This window comes from Condylostylus longicornis, unplaced genomic scaffold (assembly GCF_029603195.1).
Source record: "Condylostylus longicornis isolate FDR11 unplaced genomic scaffold, ASM2960319v2 ptg000049l, whole genome shotgun sequence".
In the NCBI taxonomy this organism is placed as follows: Eukaryota; Metazoa; Arthropoda; class Insecta; order Diptera; family Dolichopodidae; genus Condylostylus; species Condylostylus longicornis.
The window spans coordinates 3120666-3136264 of record NW_026578018.1 but is presented as its reverse complement, the minus strand read 5'-3'; the positions used below and the strand labels follow the sequence as shown (position 1 = coordinate 3136264).

The 15599-nt window shown below is 25.8% G+C and overlaps 1 protein-coding gene across 4 annotated transcripts in view; it reads left to right on the top strand.

Moving 5' to 3' along the window:
• The first annotated feature begins 487 nt into the window (after positions 1 to 487).
• Positions 488 to 15599, top strand: part of LOC129611423 (uncharacterized) — a 29636-nt gene continuing 14524 nt past the window's right edge. The window contains exons 1-3 of one of the 4 annotated variants that reach the window (XM_055524566.1): positions 488 to 1038; positions 15221 to 15412; positions 15479 to 15545. In XM_055524566.1, the coding sequence (XP_055380541.1) occupies positions 15243 to 15412; positions 15479 to 15545 (237 nt within the window). In that variant the 5' untranslated portion in view covers positions 488 to 1038; positions 15221 to 15242. Of the gene's footprint in view, positions 1039 to 11483; positions 11775 to 11794; positions 12022 to 14297; positions 14429 to 15220; positions 15413 to 15478; positions 15546 to 15599 lie in introns of those variants that run through there. The other 3 variants (XM_055524568.1, XM_055524567.1, XM_055524569.1) reach the window with 3 other exon arrangements.

Genomic DNA, 15599 nt, shown 5'->3' with positions numbered 1-15599 from the left:
TTCTAAAATGAAACTATAAAATTTTGAGTAATTTTACTTTGAAAAATTTATCACTTAATTAAAAATTTTAGTACAAGGAGAGGAGTAACTCAGATTTTATATGACTCAGATGTCACACCATTTGCTTATATTGCAAAATGATAATGACAGAAACCAAACATACGATGGTTGGTAGGTTTTAGCACAAAGTATAAAAAGAAAAATAAACATTTATAAATTTAACTCAGAAAATTTAGTTTTTTAGTACTAAAAAAAAAAACAAAAAAATCATATTTATAAAAAAATAATAATATTTTAGTATATACATATTATGTACATATGTATATCGAAATATCTATGAAAATAATTCTCAATTTATTTATTGAGTATCAAAAAAAATTTTTGAGACTTTTAGGTAGGTACTCTGAATATTTTTCTTTTAAATGAGAAACCAGCATTAAGAAATGTGTATTACTAAAACTGTGTGCTGTGCACAAATAATTTTTTAATAGATTTGTGATTTTTAAAAATTCATTTTTATTGAAATCATATAATTAAAATTTAAAAGTGAAATTCTATCAAAAAAAAAAAAGACTTTTCTAATATTTTATTTAATAAGTTCAAATATTTATTTAAAAGCAAATCAGTATTAGATTAAAATTTTAGACTAATGAAAAGTTGAAAGATCGAACCCAAAAATATACCCATATATGTATGCATAGAGAAAAAAAGCAAAGAAAGCGAAAGAATATACATTCTTACATACGTGCATAAACAATGAACATATATGTATGTATGTATAAAAGAAGGATGACGAAGAATTTTTGCAAAATGTCGGTCGGAATTCAGTAAAAAAAAAATCTTAATCTTTGAAATTTATAAAGTTTTCTTATATTATGTTGTATAACAACTTTTAATGTGTTCTAAATACATTTTTATCATGTTCAACAAATGTAAATTGTAAAGAAGAAAAAAAACAAAAAGTATTTAAAGCCAGAGTTATATAAAAAAAAAAGTTTAAAGAAAAAACTATTAAAATTATAATAAAGTGACAAAGGGGTAAGTACTTATACCATACACATGTCATATACGTATAATAGTTGGATATATACATATATTGTGCAATATGACTAGAAACAGAAAATACATACATATATGTACATATGGACATTCCTATATATGTACGTATATAGCTGTTTTTGTATTAAATTAGTACTCTTTCATATTTAATTGTGTAATTTTATACTGTTAATAAATGCAAATTTCATTATTTTGTTAAAATACAAATTTCTATATTATACTCTATAAATATTTACTGTTATATTGTGTTAATAAATGCATTTTACATAAAATGCATATTTAAATATGAAGGCAATCTTAAATATTATTTAATTTGTAAGTACATGTGTGTATATACATAAATGTACATAATATATATATATGACATATTTAAATACTTATGTATGTACAACTTTGAATATTCATTACATTGTATGTATTACGATATACAGGGATTTATTGAAATATAGGGAATATTATTAATGTAGTAAAGTATGTAAAATTTTAACAATTAAATTTATAAAATGATGAATTTTCTATGAAATTTTCTACTGCATTGTGCTAACAAATGTACCTACATATGTATGTATGTACATATATAAATATAAGTATACAAAATGTAGATGCATAAAACATAATTTAGAGAAACTAACCACTTTTTTACCTGCATACATACATGTATACATATACATTTACTTGTTTACCCCAATGATAGATAAATATTTTCCCTAGATATTTCTCTAGATAGAAGAGGTGCTATAGTAATAATTTACTATAAAACACCTTTTGCCGTAATTAAGCGAAAATTAATATACATATGTAGCTGTACTCTTTTTGATACCATTTAGATATTAATTTAATAATTTTAAAATTTACGAAACACTATCAATAAAGTGATAAAAAGATTTACTATCGACATATATTTATAAAAATTGTATGTTTTGGTGTGTGTTTCTGCTTTATATGTATATTAATGTTCATATGTATAATATGTATAACATATATATATATATATTTACTAAATTATTATAGTATGTGTATACGCTATTTTTGTATGTGCATTAATTACGTGATCATCTAAAAATAAAAATTGAGAGACTATTCAATATAATTTTTATGATATTCGGCAACATCGCATGTTTTCTTTTTTCTTTTGACACTTTTTACAATGAAACAAAAAAAAAAACAAGGGGCAGTACGAGCAAGTGGATGAACAAAATTATTTTATTGAAAGTTTTTGCTTTTAAATTGGAATACATATGTAAAAATCAATATTAATTAGGTGATCATTTATTTTTTGCTATTTTAAAATGTGAAAATCATTTTAGCTCATATAAATTTTCTTTTGAACCGTTTTCATTTTGAGTCAGTAAATCTAAATTTTGCCGTTTCTTTATATTTAAGTGCTTTACCTAAATGTTAATGAAATCTGATATACGATTTTTTTAATATTTCGAAGTTCTTTTACTTTGCGCGGCAATATTTATTTATTTTCTGTTATAAAGGTTTGTATCTTTTTATTTTGAAAACCGCATACCACGTTCACTTAAATATAGAAATTGAACTTAAGGACGAAGAAGTGAATTCAGCTTAAGTATTTGCATTGTAGACTATTTTAATATTAAATATATAGATGTTTCACAGCTTCTTCCCTTAAATGACAGTTATAGCATTCATTTAAATTCTATAACTACCGTTTGAATCAAGATAAAATTTGGCTACAGAATTCTTTTAATTAGAAAATATTTTTTAAAAACAAATTCTTTTGAAAATTCTTAAATTTTAAAGAATTATATTTCGGAACAGCTGGTCGATAATTTTGCATTAAAACACGAGTGTGACATATCTCTCATTTCTTAAGATTTAAATTTTTCATTGAAAAAAATTATGCATATGACTATCATCCATATGATAAATAAGTTTACTAAAACCAATTTCTTTAGACAGCCGCTTATATTATGACCAAAAAAATATACGGAAATATGACAGAAACAAATGTATTAAATCAATAAATTTGAATATTTGGCGTAAAGCTGACAGCTGAATATACAAACATCTTACATAGACTCTGAATGTTTAAAATGATATGAAATTAAAATACGAGTATGAATGATAATACTAATTTGGTTTCTTTAAATATGTTTTTAATTTGCTTCCTAGGTTTACATATAGCTAGGTATTTGACTTCTAAAACGCAGTATAAGAAGTTTTTACAGTTTAAAAACCGTCTTAATTCAGCTGTAAAACAACTAAAAGCTTTGTATCGCCGTATTGTATGCCACATTGTGTGAAAAAAGCGGTCTCAATTTCTCCATTACACGGTTTGCTTTTGTTTTACGTTTCGACTACGTATTCCATACATTTTAGAATAGTGTTTGAGCTTTTAATCTACATTTTGGAATATATTAATTTGCAAATTTTAAGTTGTCATCACGTTTTGGTAGTCACATATACTCTAATAATTCTTTTTTAGAATTCCTTTAAGTTTCGAAAAATAATAATATTAATTTAGATTTGCAATAACCATTTTTGACAATTTAAACTGATGAGTACAATCCTTATTATATCAAAAAGCAATAACCACTTTCCAGCACTTTGTATACATATATGTATGTAAATTAAACTTTTAAAACTAGTTTTTTTTACATTTACGCTTCAAGATTTAAAAATTTTGTTTTATTCCGTTTTGTTTGAAGTTTCATTTGGTTGATTGAGCTTATTGTAAGTGACTCCGTCTGATAACTGTATGTGATTATATTAAACGAAAGGAAGACATTCTTTTGTTGATTCTCTGAGAATAGAGAAAAATACATTTTTATTTTCATGCGATATTTGGCAACAGCGTTTAACATATGTGTTTGTATTATACTAATAATAATAGGTTAAAGCATTTGGTTGGAAGATAAATTAATTTAAGTAAGAATTAAGAAATAAGTTCTTTAAAATGGCAGATTTAGCATTTTTACAGTATTAAGTGTGTATGTGCGTATGTATATGCATTGAATAATAGATAATCATTCCGGTTTATTCAAATATACCGATATAATTTTTGGCATTAAAATAATCCGTTATCTTAAGAGAGTAGTTAAAATTGTTATTTCGTGAGAACCTGAAATCAAAGTATAATAAGAATTAAACAAAAAAATTTCGATAAATTTATTTTATATAAAACGGAGACAAAACTGATATGTATGTATGTATACGTTATGTATGTATGCATGCGTTACGTACGTATATATTTGAGGAATCAGAAGAAACCAATATGGATGGGTTATTAAATCTGTTTTAATATAAAAATTTAATGCTACGCAATTATTCCAAAGTAATTAAATATTAACGATTGGCTTTTTATAGTTCTCCCATTTAAAAAAAATTATTTTACTTATAGTGTTATCTGCTACAAAAATTATAAAAAAAAAGAGCTCTAACTCTATCGAGTCAAATTTAAAGTGGATCTAAACTTCGTTGTAAGTTCCATAATTTTAAACTTTTAGTTTTTTAGTTTTTGTTTAAATGAAAAATTTGATATAAAATTGCCGAAAAAATACAAAGTTATTCTTATAAATGTCAAAATTACTTCAAACACAAGTGTGAACTTGCATACAAGTAATTTTACATGTATTTTCCCGTTTAAGGTCGTCGATGCAACATTGATGTGCTGTACCTATAGTACAACTATGCGCACAAAATTATGTCAAAAACAATTTATAACTTTTTTGGTACATCTTTTGAGTTGTTTACTATTTTTTTTAGTACAAAGAACTTATAACGCTTTTTACAGAATCCCAGCTTATCTTTTTTTTTTTTTTGGAAGCCGACTGTTTTTGTCGTATAATTTTTCTATATGCTATGTCGTATGCCACACTTATTGTATTAGTCAATAGAAAAGTATGTATACTTTTTCTACTTAAAGTGTTGATAAATTGATCTTTGCAAAACTAGTAGGTTATTAGTATATATCTTCGGTGTGTTTTAATTGAAATTGTGTTTTAACTGAAATATGAATGTAACCTAAATAACAAACGCACACTTGAATATCTATTTTACACATATATGTGACAAAATATAGAATGTATTGTGAAAAACGCGAAATATACACAAATTTCGACTGCAAGAATATATAGCTGGAAATGTAGATCTTACTAATAACTAGAACTTTTGCAAATGTGGTATGTACGACAATCGCCAATCTTTGTATTAGCTTGACTATTACAATTATTGAAAAACAGATTTCAAATTCAAAAACACATTGTTTAAAAACGTAAAACCCCATATGAATGTTCCATGGTGTCAAAATGGCAGATCCAGCACATCCATACTGCATCCACGAAGTGATATAAAAATGTATTTATATTTAATATCAACGTATTTACAAAATATGATTTGAATACTTTTGAAACGTTCGTATATTTCAACTTATTAAAATTTAACAAAAAAATTAAGAAAAATTTATCTTCGATATTTTATTTGGAATGAAACAAGAGAGTATAAAAACGCAATTTTTTTCAGATGAATATTCTAACAGACGTATTAAATAAACTAAATATGCATTATGTTATACGCAATATCTTGCAAACGGATAATTTAATTAAAGATATTTTTATCAAAAGTTTTACGTAAACACTTAAATATGTATCTTTTATACAACCAGTTGAAAATAAGAAAAGAAAACTAAAAATGAACTCTAAGAAGTTAGAACTTTTAAAAATAATTAAAGAAAAAAAGACCTTGCTGTTTCCTAATAACACGACAACCGTTGCAAAGCAAACATCACGAAGCGCATGGTTAGAAGTTTTAATAAAAGCTCAGTCTCTACATTTAGTTGGACCAGAACGCAAGTGGACATATACAAGGGATTTTTTATTGGAGGAATGGAAAGCAGTTACTTTGGTAAGTACGCAAGTCCAACTCTAAAATAAGCCGTAATCCTATATTTCAAATTAAGATGAAATGGTTTTGTTTTATATAATGCTTAAAATAGTTTGATGGTAACTGCTTAATCTTTAGGTTATTAACACATACAGGAAGCAAAGATGTACTTCAAAATTTGACAGATGTAAGACAAATTACGCTTCCATATTACTATTAAACGCACAATATGGCGGAGCTATTTCAAACCAGCACTTCAAATTTGCTATTTGTCAAAACATACGATTTGACAACTTAACTCGTTGTTATTCTTTCAATATGCAAAAACTTTAGACTGCCGAATTTTCCTGTTAAATTTAAACTTTCAGATTTTTAAGTTCTCCTTTTTATCGTGATTTTATAATTTTTTTTAAAAAATTGTTACTCAAATTAGCTAAAATAGATTACCATTTCTAATTCAAGTTAAATTTATTAACTTAAATATAGCGAATTCGCCAAATTTCTTTTGATGAAAGTGTTTCTATTACACGAATATGTTAAAACTATAAAAAATTAAAATAAATTGTTTCTTTTAGAATTTTGTTTATAAAAAGTTTGTATGCAGTCTAAGTTTTGGCTAGTTCGCATAAATGCTATTACATAAATACAGAAAGAACTAATGCATTTTTATGAAGTTTAAAACAATCAAAATCTATTCTTTTTAAATTTATCAAATTTCTCATACCGTTTTATACCATTTTCAATATAAACTTCGTGAATATGGAACAAAATATTTTTCAATTTCATTTTAGAGTAGCAATTACGATTGCAGCTATGATCTAATTAAATAGCTAGAAATTATGTGTCAGTTCAAATTTATAAGTTTAATTATAACAAATTAGACGTAATTTAAACCCCTATAAGTACTTACATATTACTATCTAACTTTTAAAACTATAAATAAATATTCAACTAAAATTATTTCAGGCTAAATATGAAAAAGTGGCGAGCAGTAAAAATCTAAATGTAAAAGCTAATTTGAATGAAGTTGACAAACTAATTATTGAAATATATGACATTAATTTAAATGAAGAAGTTTCAAGAGCCGCTCTTGATATGGAATTCGAAGAAAAAACAAATTACAAAAATCAAAAAATTAAATTAGAAAATATAAAACCTTCGCCAACTCGAAAACTCAGTACAATAATTGAAGTAAATGAAGATGAAATAAACATAGAAAATAATTCAGTTTCATCAAAGAAACGTAAATTGTCAACACATAACATAATCGAGACATTTCAAACAGAAAATTCTACTAAAAGGCAGAAAATAGAAGAAACTGATACAGACAATAGAAGCATTGATATTGAAAAACAGTTGAGAATTGAATTGTTAGAACATGACATATACTATCGTAAATTACAGTGTTTACGTCTAGAGCGTGAATTATATTTACCATTATCTAAATACACAATATCGTTGGCACACAACAAAAATTAACTTATATTTTGTAGAAATTCGAATTTGACTGCTATTTATATTTCATATGAAAAAAAATAAAGAATTATACATAAGAACTTCTTGGAATATTCATTGAAGGATTTGCAGATATAAATGTGAGGAATTTTTTCAGAAAAAAAATGTCATCTTTATTTTTTCTTTAAACTAAGTGGACGCAGCTGCAAACCCAAAATTTTCTACATACTCTTATTTGTTGTTGTAGTTTACAAAAAAGCTTCAGTTCTACATTCTTAAAAACACTGCTTTAGAGTTGAAGCAGTTTTTGTTATGCATAAGTATATGCTACAACCATGCACTAACTAAGTTAGAACTGTAACATATTCTCAAAAACACTCAGCAGTATCTGGATTTTTTACCTAATCTGTAGAAGAAACATATATGTAGATTTTTTTTGCATTTAATAATGATATTGACAGTATTGGTCGCAGATATGATCGCGAAAATCCCTCTTCGTATGTCACACGTGATTTACTTTAAATGAGTGACTCTTCTGAAGTCGCAACTCTGAAAATTTAGAAAGTTTACCTACCTTAAATGTCAAAATATTCAGAAACTTTGTGAACTTTCGACCTTGGTAAAATCTTATATCCTATAAATATTATATCTAATAATTGTATTGGTAAAAAGATATGAAAACGTGTTGTGTCATTTGACGTGACATTTGACGAATCTTTTGTGTGAGAGGAAAGTCACATCATTAAGAGACCTGCTCACATTACTGCGACAGGAACAGTCGCACGAAGTGTCAAAATATTTTTCAATCGTCTGCGACATACGTCACTGATAGTCGCTGAATTTCCGAAGCAAAATTGGCAGTAGCACCATCCGATGATAATTTAATGACACATGTCATTTTTTACTTGGTAATGAAATTGCGAAAAAAAATGGCCACTATATTATAATTTCAAAATAAAAAATTAAAATATAATTAGATTATTTTATATTGTTTTTGATTAAATTTCTGTCGCTGTCGCAGCCAATTGGAACTGAATTGCGGCAACAGCGCGTTAGTTTTCTATCAACAGTAGTCTTTTGTAGTTAATTTAATTGCTCTCATATCAGTACTATTGAAATTACATTTTTCATTTAAAATGAATAAGTATTTTTTTTCTTTTGGTTTGTTGAATTTGAATTTCCGATCGTATGTTTGAAATACAAATTTAGACTAAATAGTCTAACTAAGTTCAAAACATGGCGAAATTGTGCTACGCGACAATATGAACTGGTTGGTATAACAGGTTTGTAATTGGAAATTTGAATTTAAAGCTTATCTCTACATTAATTTCGGTAGTATACATTTAAATACATATGTAGAACCAGCTTTTGTTTTATTTTAACAACTGCACATCGCGTCCGTTTAGGTTTGGTACGTAAAGTAAAGGTATTTAAAAACATATAAGGGTAAATCTGAATTGAAATACCACACGATTCTCAAAAAAACTGCAATACCCTCCTGTTCTCCCTAGTGTACATATAGCCTGTTTTTAATGCTCTATAAAAAAAAGTTCAAAGTATGTACACCAATTTTCTTCGGTACGTGACATTTTGTGGAAAGCAAATGTTAAATTCATCTATAATACATTTAACCGTTGCATTTACTAGCAACTTGCAACAATTGCAAATTAACTGCTTTCTACTACTACGGATTTGGTGTGGTACCTACCCTTGAAAGAATTAAAGCGAGTTTAATTGGCTTAACTGTAGAATTAAAATATCGGTTGGCAAAAACAAAATGTAATATTTTGGCGTCAAAGGAGAATCTATAAGATTTCCATCGATTTGGCTTTTAAAAGTATAGCAAAAAAAGTTGTGACACTACGGGAATCGAATATCTATAGTCAATTATTGAGCCAGAAATGACAAGTAACGTTTTTATTTATTGAGAGAATTTAAAAATCTACCAAATTGTACAATTTAGTTTGAAACGATCAAATATTGAAATATATGTGATTCATAAACACCCAATCCAATCAAGCTAAATCGTATGAGAAAAATAGAACTTGCCCTATTTTCCATCCAATATTTTGACAGCTGAAGAAATTGAAAATGGAAAGTACTATTTTCGATGTGTTGTACTTGTGATCAAATAATTTTCATTTTCTGTTTTAATTACCTATTTACAGAAAATTTCTGTCGCCATTGCCACGGTATTATCAATTTCAAAATTTTTGAAATTTTGCGTTTTAATTTTTATTTTTAAAAAATTTTTTTTTCGTCAAAAATCATATTTGATTTTTAAACACTAACAGCCTGATCGTGTATCTCGCTTTTTTACTCACTTTTTATTTACTTTCAAATCAGAATTATAAGTACTTTTTAATGGATGTTTTACGTTTCCAATAAGATTACTAATTTTTTTAATTGAATTTTTGCATTTTTTCTCAAATTATCGACTGAATGTTTCACTTTCAAAAACAAAGTGAAAAACTTTTGTATGCAATTTTTAAAAAAACGAGATATGCAATCGGAATAATTCGTCTCACTAAAAAATTACATCTTGATTTCCGAGTAAAATAGCGAAATAGACGATCAGGCCCTAATTTTTTAGTTCTCCAATTTTGCTTGACTTGTAAACGATGCCTTACATATACGGTATGTTTCAATAAATTATTTAATTATTTATTTAAAAAAATGGGAATATAATTACTTGAAATGTTAAGGAACGTAGAGAATGATTACGTAGAACAACTGTTTGTTAGTGTATTGCGTCATAAATGAATGACATTCAGGAAATCATTATTTTTAATAACAAATTTATTACAAGCTACTTTTACTATTTCTGGATTATTTTCTATAAATAAAACAAATTTTTTAAATGTGTTTTTTTGCATATTTAAAAAAAATTAAATTAAATTTTGCAAAATAGTATATCAAACGATTCCAAAATTTTAAATTAAACATTTAAAAGCATTTCGCATACATTTTTTCTAAATTTTCCATCTCGTTACTCTGCTGAATCGGAAACGACAAATGAAGTCGGGGAGAAAAAAAACTATTTTTAAAATTATTGACAACTCGATCTTGGTCGATGAAAAGACTCCCGCGACAGTGAATTTCGACTTAAAATCAAATAACGACAAAAAACGACATCCGTGATTCAGATCTTTAGTTTGAACTACGCTTTAAGTGTAAACAACGTAACGCTTGAAAATCGGAAATATTTAATCTTTTTAAGGATTAACTTTGTATGTGTATGCAATATTTATGTAAGATTTTTCTTTTCTTTTTTCTTGTAGGCATAAATTTTAAGCTAGGTATGTACGTACATACACACACATGGATACATTAAACTTGGAAGATCACTTAAATATCTCCCCAATTTAAACATAATGTTCTATTTATTTTTTCATAGCACAAACGAAACTGGTTCTTTTTTAACTTTTTTTTTATTAAACTATTTTTCATTCTTTGACATGGAAAGAAATAAATATGTATTCTTTATATTCTCCATTACGGATGATATTTTAAACTGAGATTATTAAATTGAAAAAAGTTTTATTAGAAAAATCTTAATGTGTACAAATTTAAATACGTAACGCGTACATTAGAAAATTATGTAATAAAAAAAATTTCTCTCATTATTATTTACATCATTTCTTTACGTATTATACGAAGTATATGTACCTGGTCTGATAATGATGATACAATGTACATGTATAAAATACATACTATAGTTTTTATACTCTCTTTTACAGTGTATACAAAAATAAAAACAGCACAATAAAAAATATGAGAAATGAGAAAGTATAATAGCAAAATTTGGTGAGAAATTCTCAAATTGAGAATATTTAATATATATGTACATATTTATGTATGCATTTATATAAAAAGATACATGTTAGTTCTAAAGCAAAATTTATACTCATTTAAAACATAAACCAATTATTACTGATTGTAGATCGAAGACAAAAACCATTTAAAAATTTAGTACAAAATATCACACTCAAAAATTTTTGTTATGTACAATAAATTTGTTTGTATAAAATATGGCTTAAAAGAAAAACAAATATCAGTTGGTTTTTGATGTGTGTAAACATAAAATGTCAGTCGTCGCCGCTTCATTTGTTTTGTTTTTAAAATTTCTTTTTGTGTTTTTTTTTTCATTCTTGTGCATACAATTTTGATTATATTTTAATATAAAATATTTAAGTGTTATTTTATTTCATCTATTTATTTATAAAAGGTGTTTGATAAAATTTTTAATAAAAGATTTGAAAAATTTTTGCAAAAAAAATTCTTTGAATTAAATTTTTGTTAAGAATGTCTTTATCAGATGTTTGACAAATGAGACAGAAAATTCGGTTTGAGAGGAAATAATTGTACATATATGTATACACACACTAGCAACAGACAGTTGACAGAATTTTGTAAGTAATTTTAGTCGGGATATTTAAAGTTTTATACAAGCCGTAGTAAAAGCGCGTTTCTCCTTGTGCCATATTCGTTTTTTTCGTCAAAGTGGAATTATTTGGCTCTAATTAACATAACAAAAAAAAACACATTATAAAATTCAATATTTTCATATTTAAGGAATATTAAAATAAGTGAATTAAAATAATTGAAAAGTTTTATGAAAAATTTGTATTCGGAATCAAAAATTAAAATTTTTTGAGTGTAAGTTTGTTGAACTTTAAGTTTTTTTTTTCTTTTTCTTTCAACAATAAGTATGTACAATGCACAGGCATAATATATATATTATATATATATATATATGTTCCATTTTATTTGTCAGTTATAATTGTAATTAATTTAACTATTTTGAAAAAAAATTTTCCTTGTAAAAAATAACCCTGTTTATAATATATACATAAATATGTATGTTTGTGTATACATAGGTAATGTGCAAATTTTAAATATTTGATATGTAATGAAAAATGGTTTTTTTTATTACATGCGTGCATTAATCTTTAAAAATGATGTAAAATCCAAAACAAATGATATAGAAGCATACGTACATGCAAGTAAATCACAAATATCAAAATAAAAGTGGAAATATCAATTTTCTTGAAAAATATGTATGTACATATTTCAATACATAAATTGTATGAAATAAGTATGTATATAATTTGTATAAAAAATAAGTGTTGCCATTAGAAGGATGTTTTTAGTTGAGAATTTTGTTTTTGTTTTTTTTTGAGAAAAGTCATTTTAAGATAACCAATAATGAAAGCGTAGGGTTTTCCACATTACTTGTCATTAACAAATTCAAGAAGTAAATTTCGAGTCTTAATATCAGCTGCTCACTAGATAAGTGAAAAAACTAAACAAAATTAAAACGTAAAGTACGGTGATTTTTCTAAATAAAAAAAAGACTTTTTAAATATTACAGTAAATGTCAACTTCACTGCAATTATTTAAAACCCAATAACAACAACATAGAAGTGCACGTTTAAAAGTCAATAAAAGATTTGCGATATCTATGTTCATAAAGCGTCAAAAAATATAACTGGCAATGATCGCAAAAGTAGTATTGTGAAAATGAGTGATAAATAAATGGTATTTTTTTATAATTTTACCTTGAAATCCTATTTCTGCATATTAACTTTTGTATGGAGTTTGTAACTACTTGTAGGAATATACATATATAAAAATATATGTATGTACATGTCATCTGCGGTATGGACATATATGAACTGGTTTTTTTGATAGTGGTATAAGTCCATTTCTTTATATATTCAGATATTTATGGGCTTGCGTTTGAATCAATTTAAAAATTCTGGCCATAATAACATAATTTGTTAGTTTTATGTCTACATAGAACTCTGTTGAAATTTTGATTGTAAATAGTGGAGAGAAGTTGTCTTTAACTCACTAAAATTACCATTATCTTAGCCTTTTTAAAAAGTAGACTTATGCCACTTTCAAAAAAATCAGTTCATATATACATTTTTGTTCAACGTAAAATTATGCGTCGATTTAGACATGTCCGTCCGTCCGATCGCACGATAACTCAAAAACGAATATTGCAATCCACACCAAACTTTCACAAGTTGTTTCTTTAATATAATAATTCAATATAATGCTACATATGCTCTAAAAATTTTAATGGGATAGCTGCACCGGTTCGGGTGACTGCCATACAACTCCAAAAGCAAATTTTTTAAATTTTTTATATTTAAAATCAAATTCATGAAACTTGGCAGTTGTGTGTCCAATTATAGATCAGATATATTTGCGAAGTTTTAGTTGAATTGCTTGACAGGTTCGGGTACCTGCCATACAACCCCAAAGGCTAATTTTAAATATTTGGAAAATAATAAAGTCTGATTCATGAAACTTGGCCGTTGTGTGTCCAGTTATAGGTAGAAGTTTCTATACAACAACGAAAGGTGCAGGGTATAATCTAATCGGTTTATACCGACTGAAACGTTTTTATTTGTTATATTTTAATTCGTTTATAAATCTATGTTTATATACGAATTATTTTAATGTAACTAACATTTCTAATGTCATGAGATTTCATTAGAGAAAAAATCTCGATAAGTAAGATAAAATTAATAATTGTGAAGGAATATAATTTTAAATGAACTTGTTCAAAAAAATCTGAGATAGGAAATGCTAGTTCAAAAGTTTCGTGCTACCTGAATTTAAATTCGATAGCATTACTTAGTACTGTTTGGTCAAAAATTTTACATTAATTTTTAAAAAATTTTTGTATGTATTTAGATTTCACCTAAAAGTACGACTAACATGTAGACACGTTTCTTCCATCCAAAATTGCCCATCTTTTATGTTATGAAAAAAATAGAGCCAAAGTATGATAACGACTTTTATTTCACATAATGACATTTCTGGCAACACTTACTTATATACTATTAAATGTTTACGAAAATTCTCAGGGTTATTAAGGAAAATGACAAATATGTACATAAATAAAGAACATAATTATTATGAATAGGAAACTGTTTTGTTAAAACTTTTGTTAAATTTAAATTAAAGCAAACTATTAAAATTACTTGATAACCATTTTCATATTTAGAATAAACAGCAAGCTTTATTAAATTTACTTAAAACAAAGAAGGTGAGAAAAGTACAAAAGGATTTTTTTTCTAGAATTTTTCTTGTCGAATTTGCAGAACTTACAATGGGTGAGAAATAAAATTTTATAAATAATATATTCTATCTACATTTTTTCGGTATTTATACAAAATAATTATAGAATTTTTTCGGTAGGTGACCATTAGGTCAATTTTTTCGGTAGGATACATTAAACCAAATACATACATTCTATGTACCTACGAACATATACCAAATAAAAGTTCTCGATTTTCGTAGAAAAGTAGATAATATAATAAAGATATGCAGGTAGTATACTAGTTATGTGTGTAGATTGTAAGTATGTGTGCGTATTTTCTATGACTACCTCATTACTCCCTTACGGGTAGGTATTACAGTAGTTATGTAAATCGTTTAACATATTAGGCTCTTACGGCCAAGGACTAACTTGGTTGAACGTACATAAGTACACATGCATGTAAGCCTATGTACTTTCCTATTTTGGGTTTGTTTCTTTAATTTTATAGAGCATGTGCGATTTGTTCCAATAAATTTGTTTTTTCTTCAGAGCAGCAGGTAAATCGCTCAGAACAGCTGGATTAACTTTTACAATTTCACAATTTTAAATGCAATAACAAATATTACCTGACATTCCTTGAACAAATATCTTTGAGTAAAATAAGTTTCAAAACACTTAGAATAAGTTAACTTATTGTTAATTTAAATAAGTAAATAATTTGTGCTAATTTAAATAAGTAATTTCTTTAATCTTTTTTTTTTATTAAAATTCATTAAGTGGAACTTTGTATAATTTCAGATTTATCAGTTATCATTTCAATATGTCTGATAATAAATTTGAGGAAAAATGGCAGGAATTGCAAAAATTTGTACCATTCTTACAAAGAATTATAAGCAATTTAAAACGTCAAATGAAAGACAAACCACGAGTTGTTCAACTAGAGAAAATGGAAATGTTACATGAATTATTAACAAAAAGAGACAAGACTAAGTAAGGAATTAATCTTCAATATATTTAACATTGAATTATTTATTTCTCGTGTAATATTATTTTTAGACTTAAATATGAAACATTGGTAAAATGTGAGACTTTATTGAACAAGATTTATAGTAAAGTTGAAAAGGTACGTTTCATCACGATTGAAGTGAAAGATTTATTTATTTTTTATAATTTATTT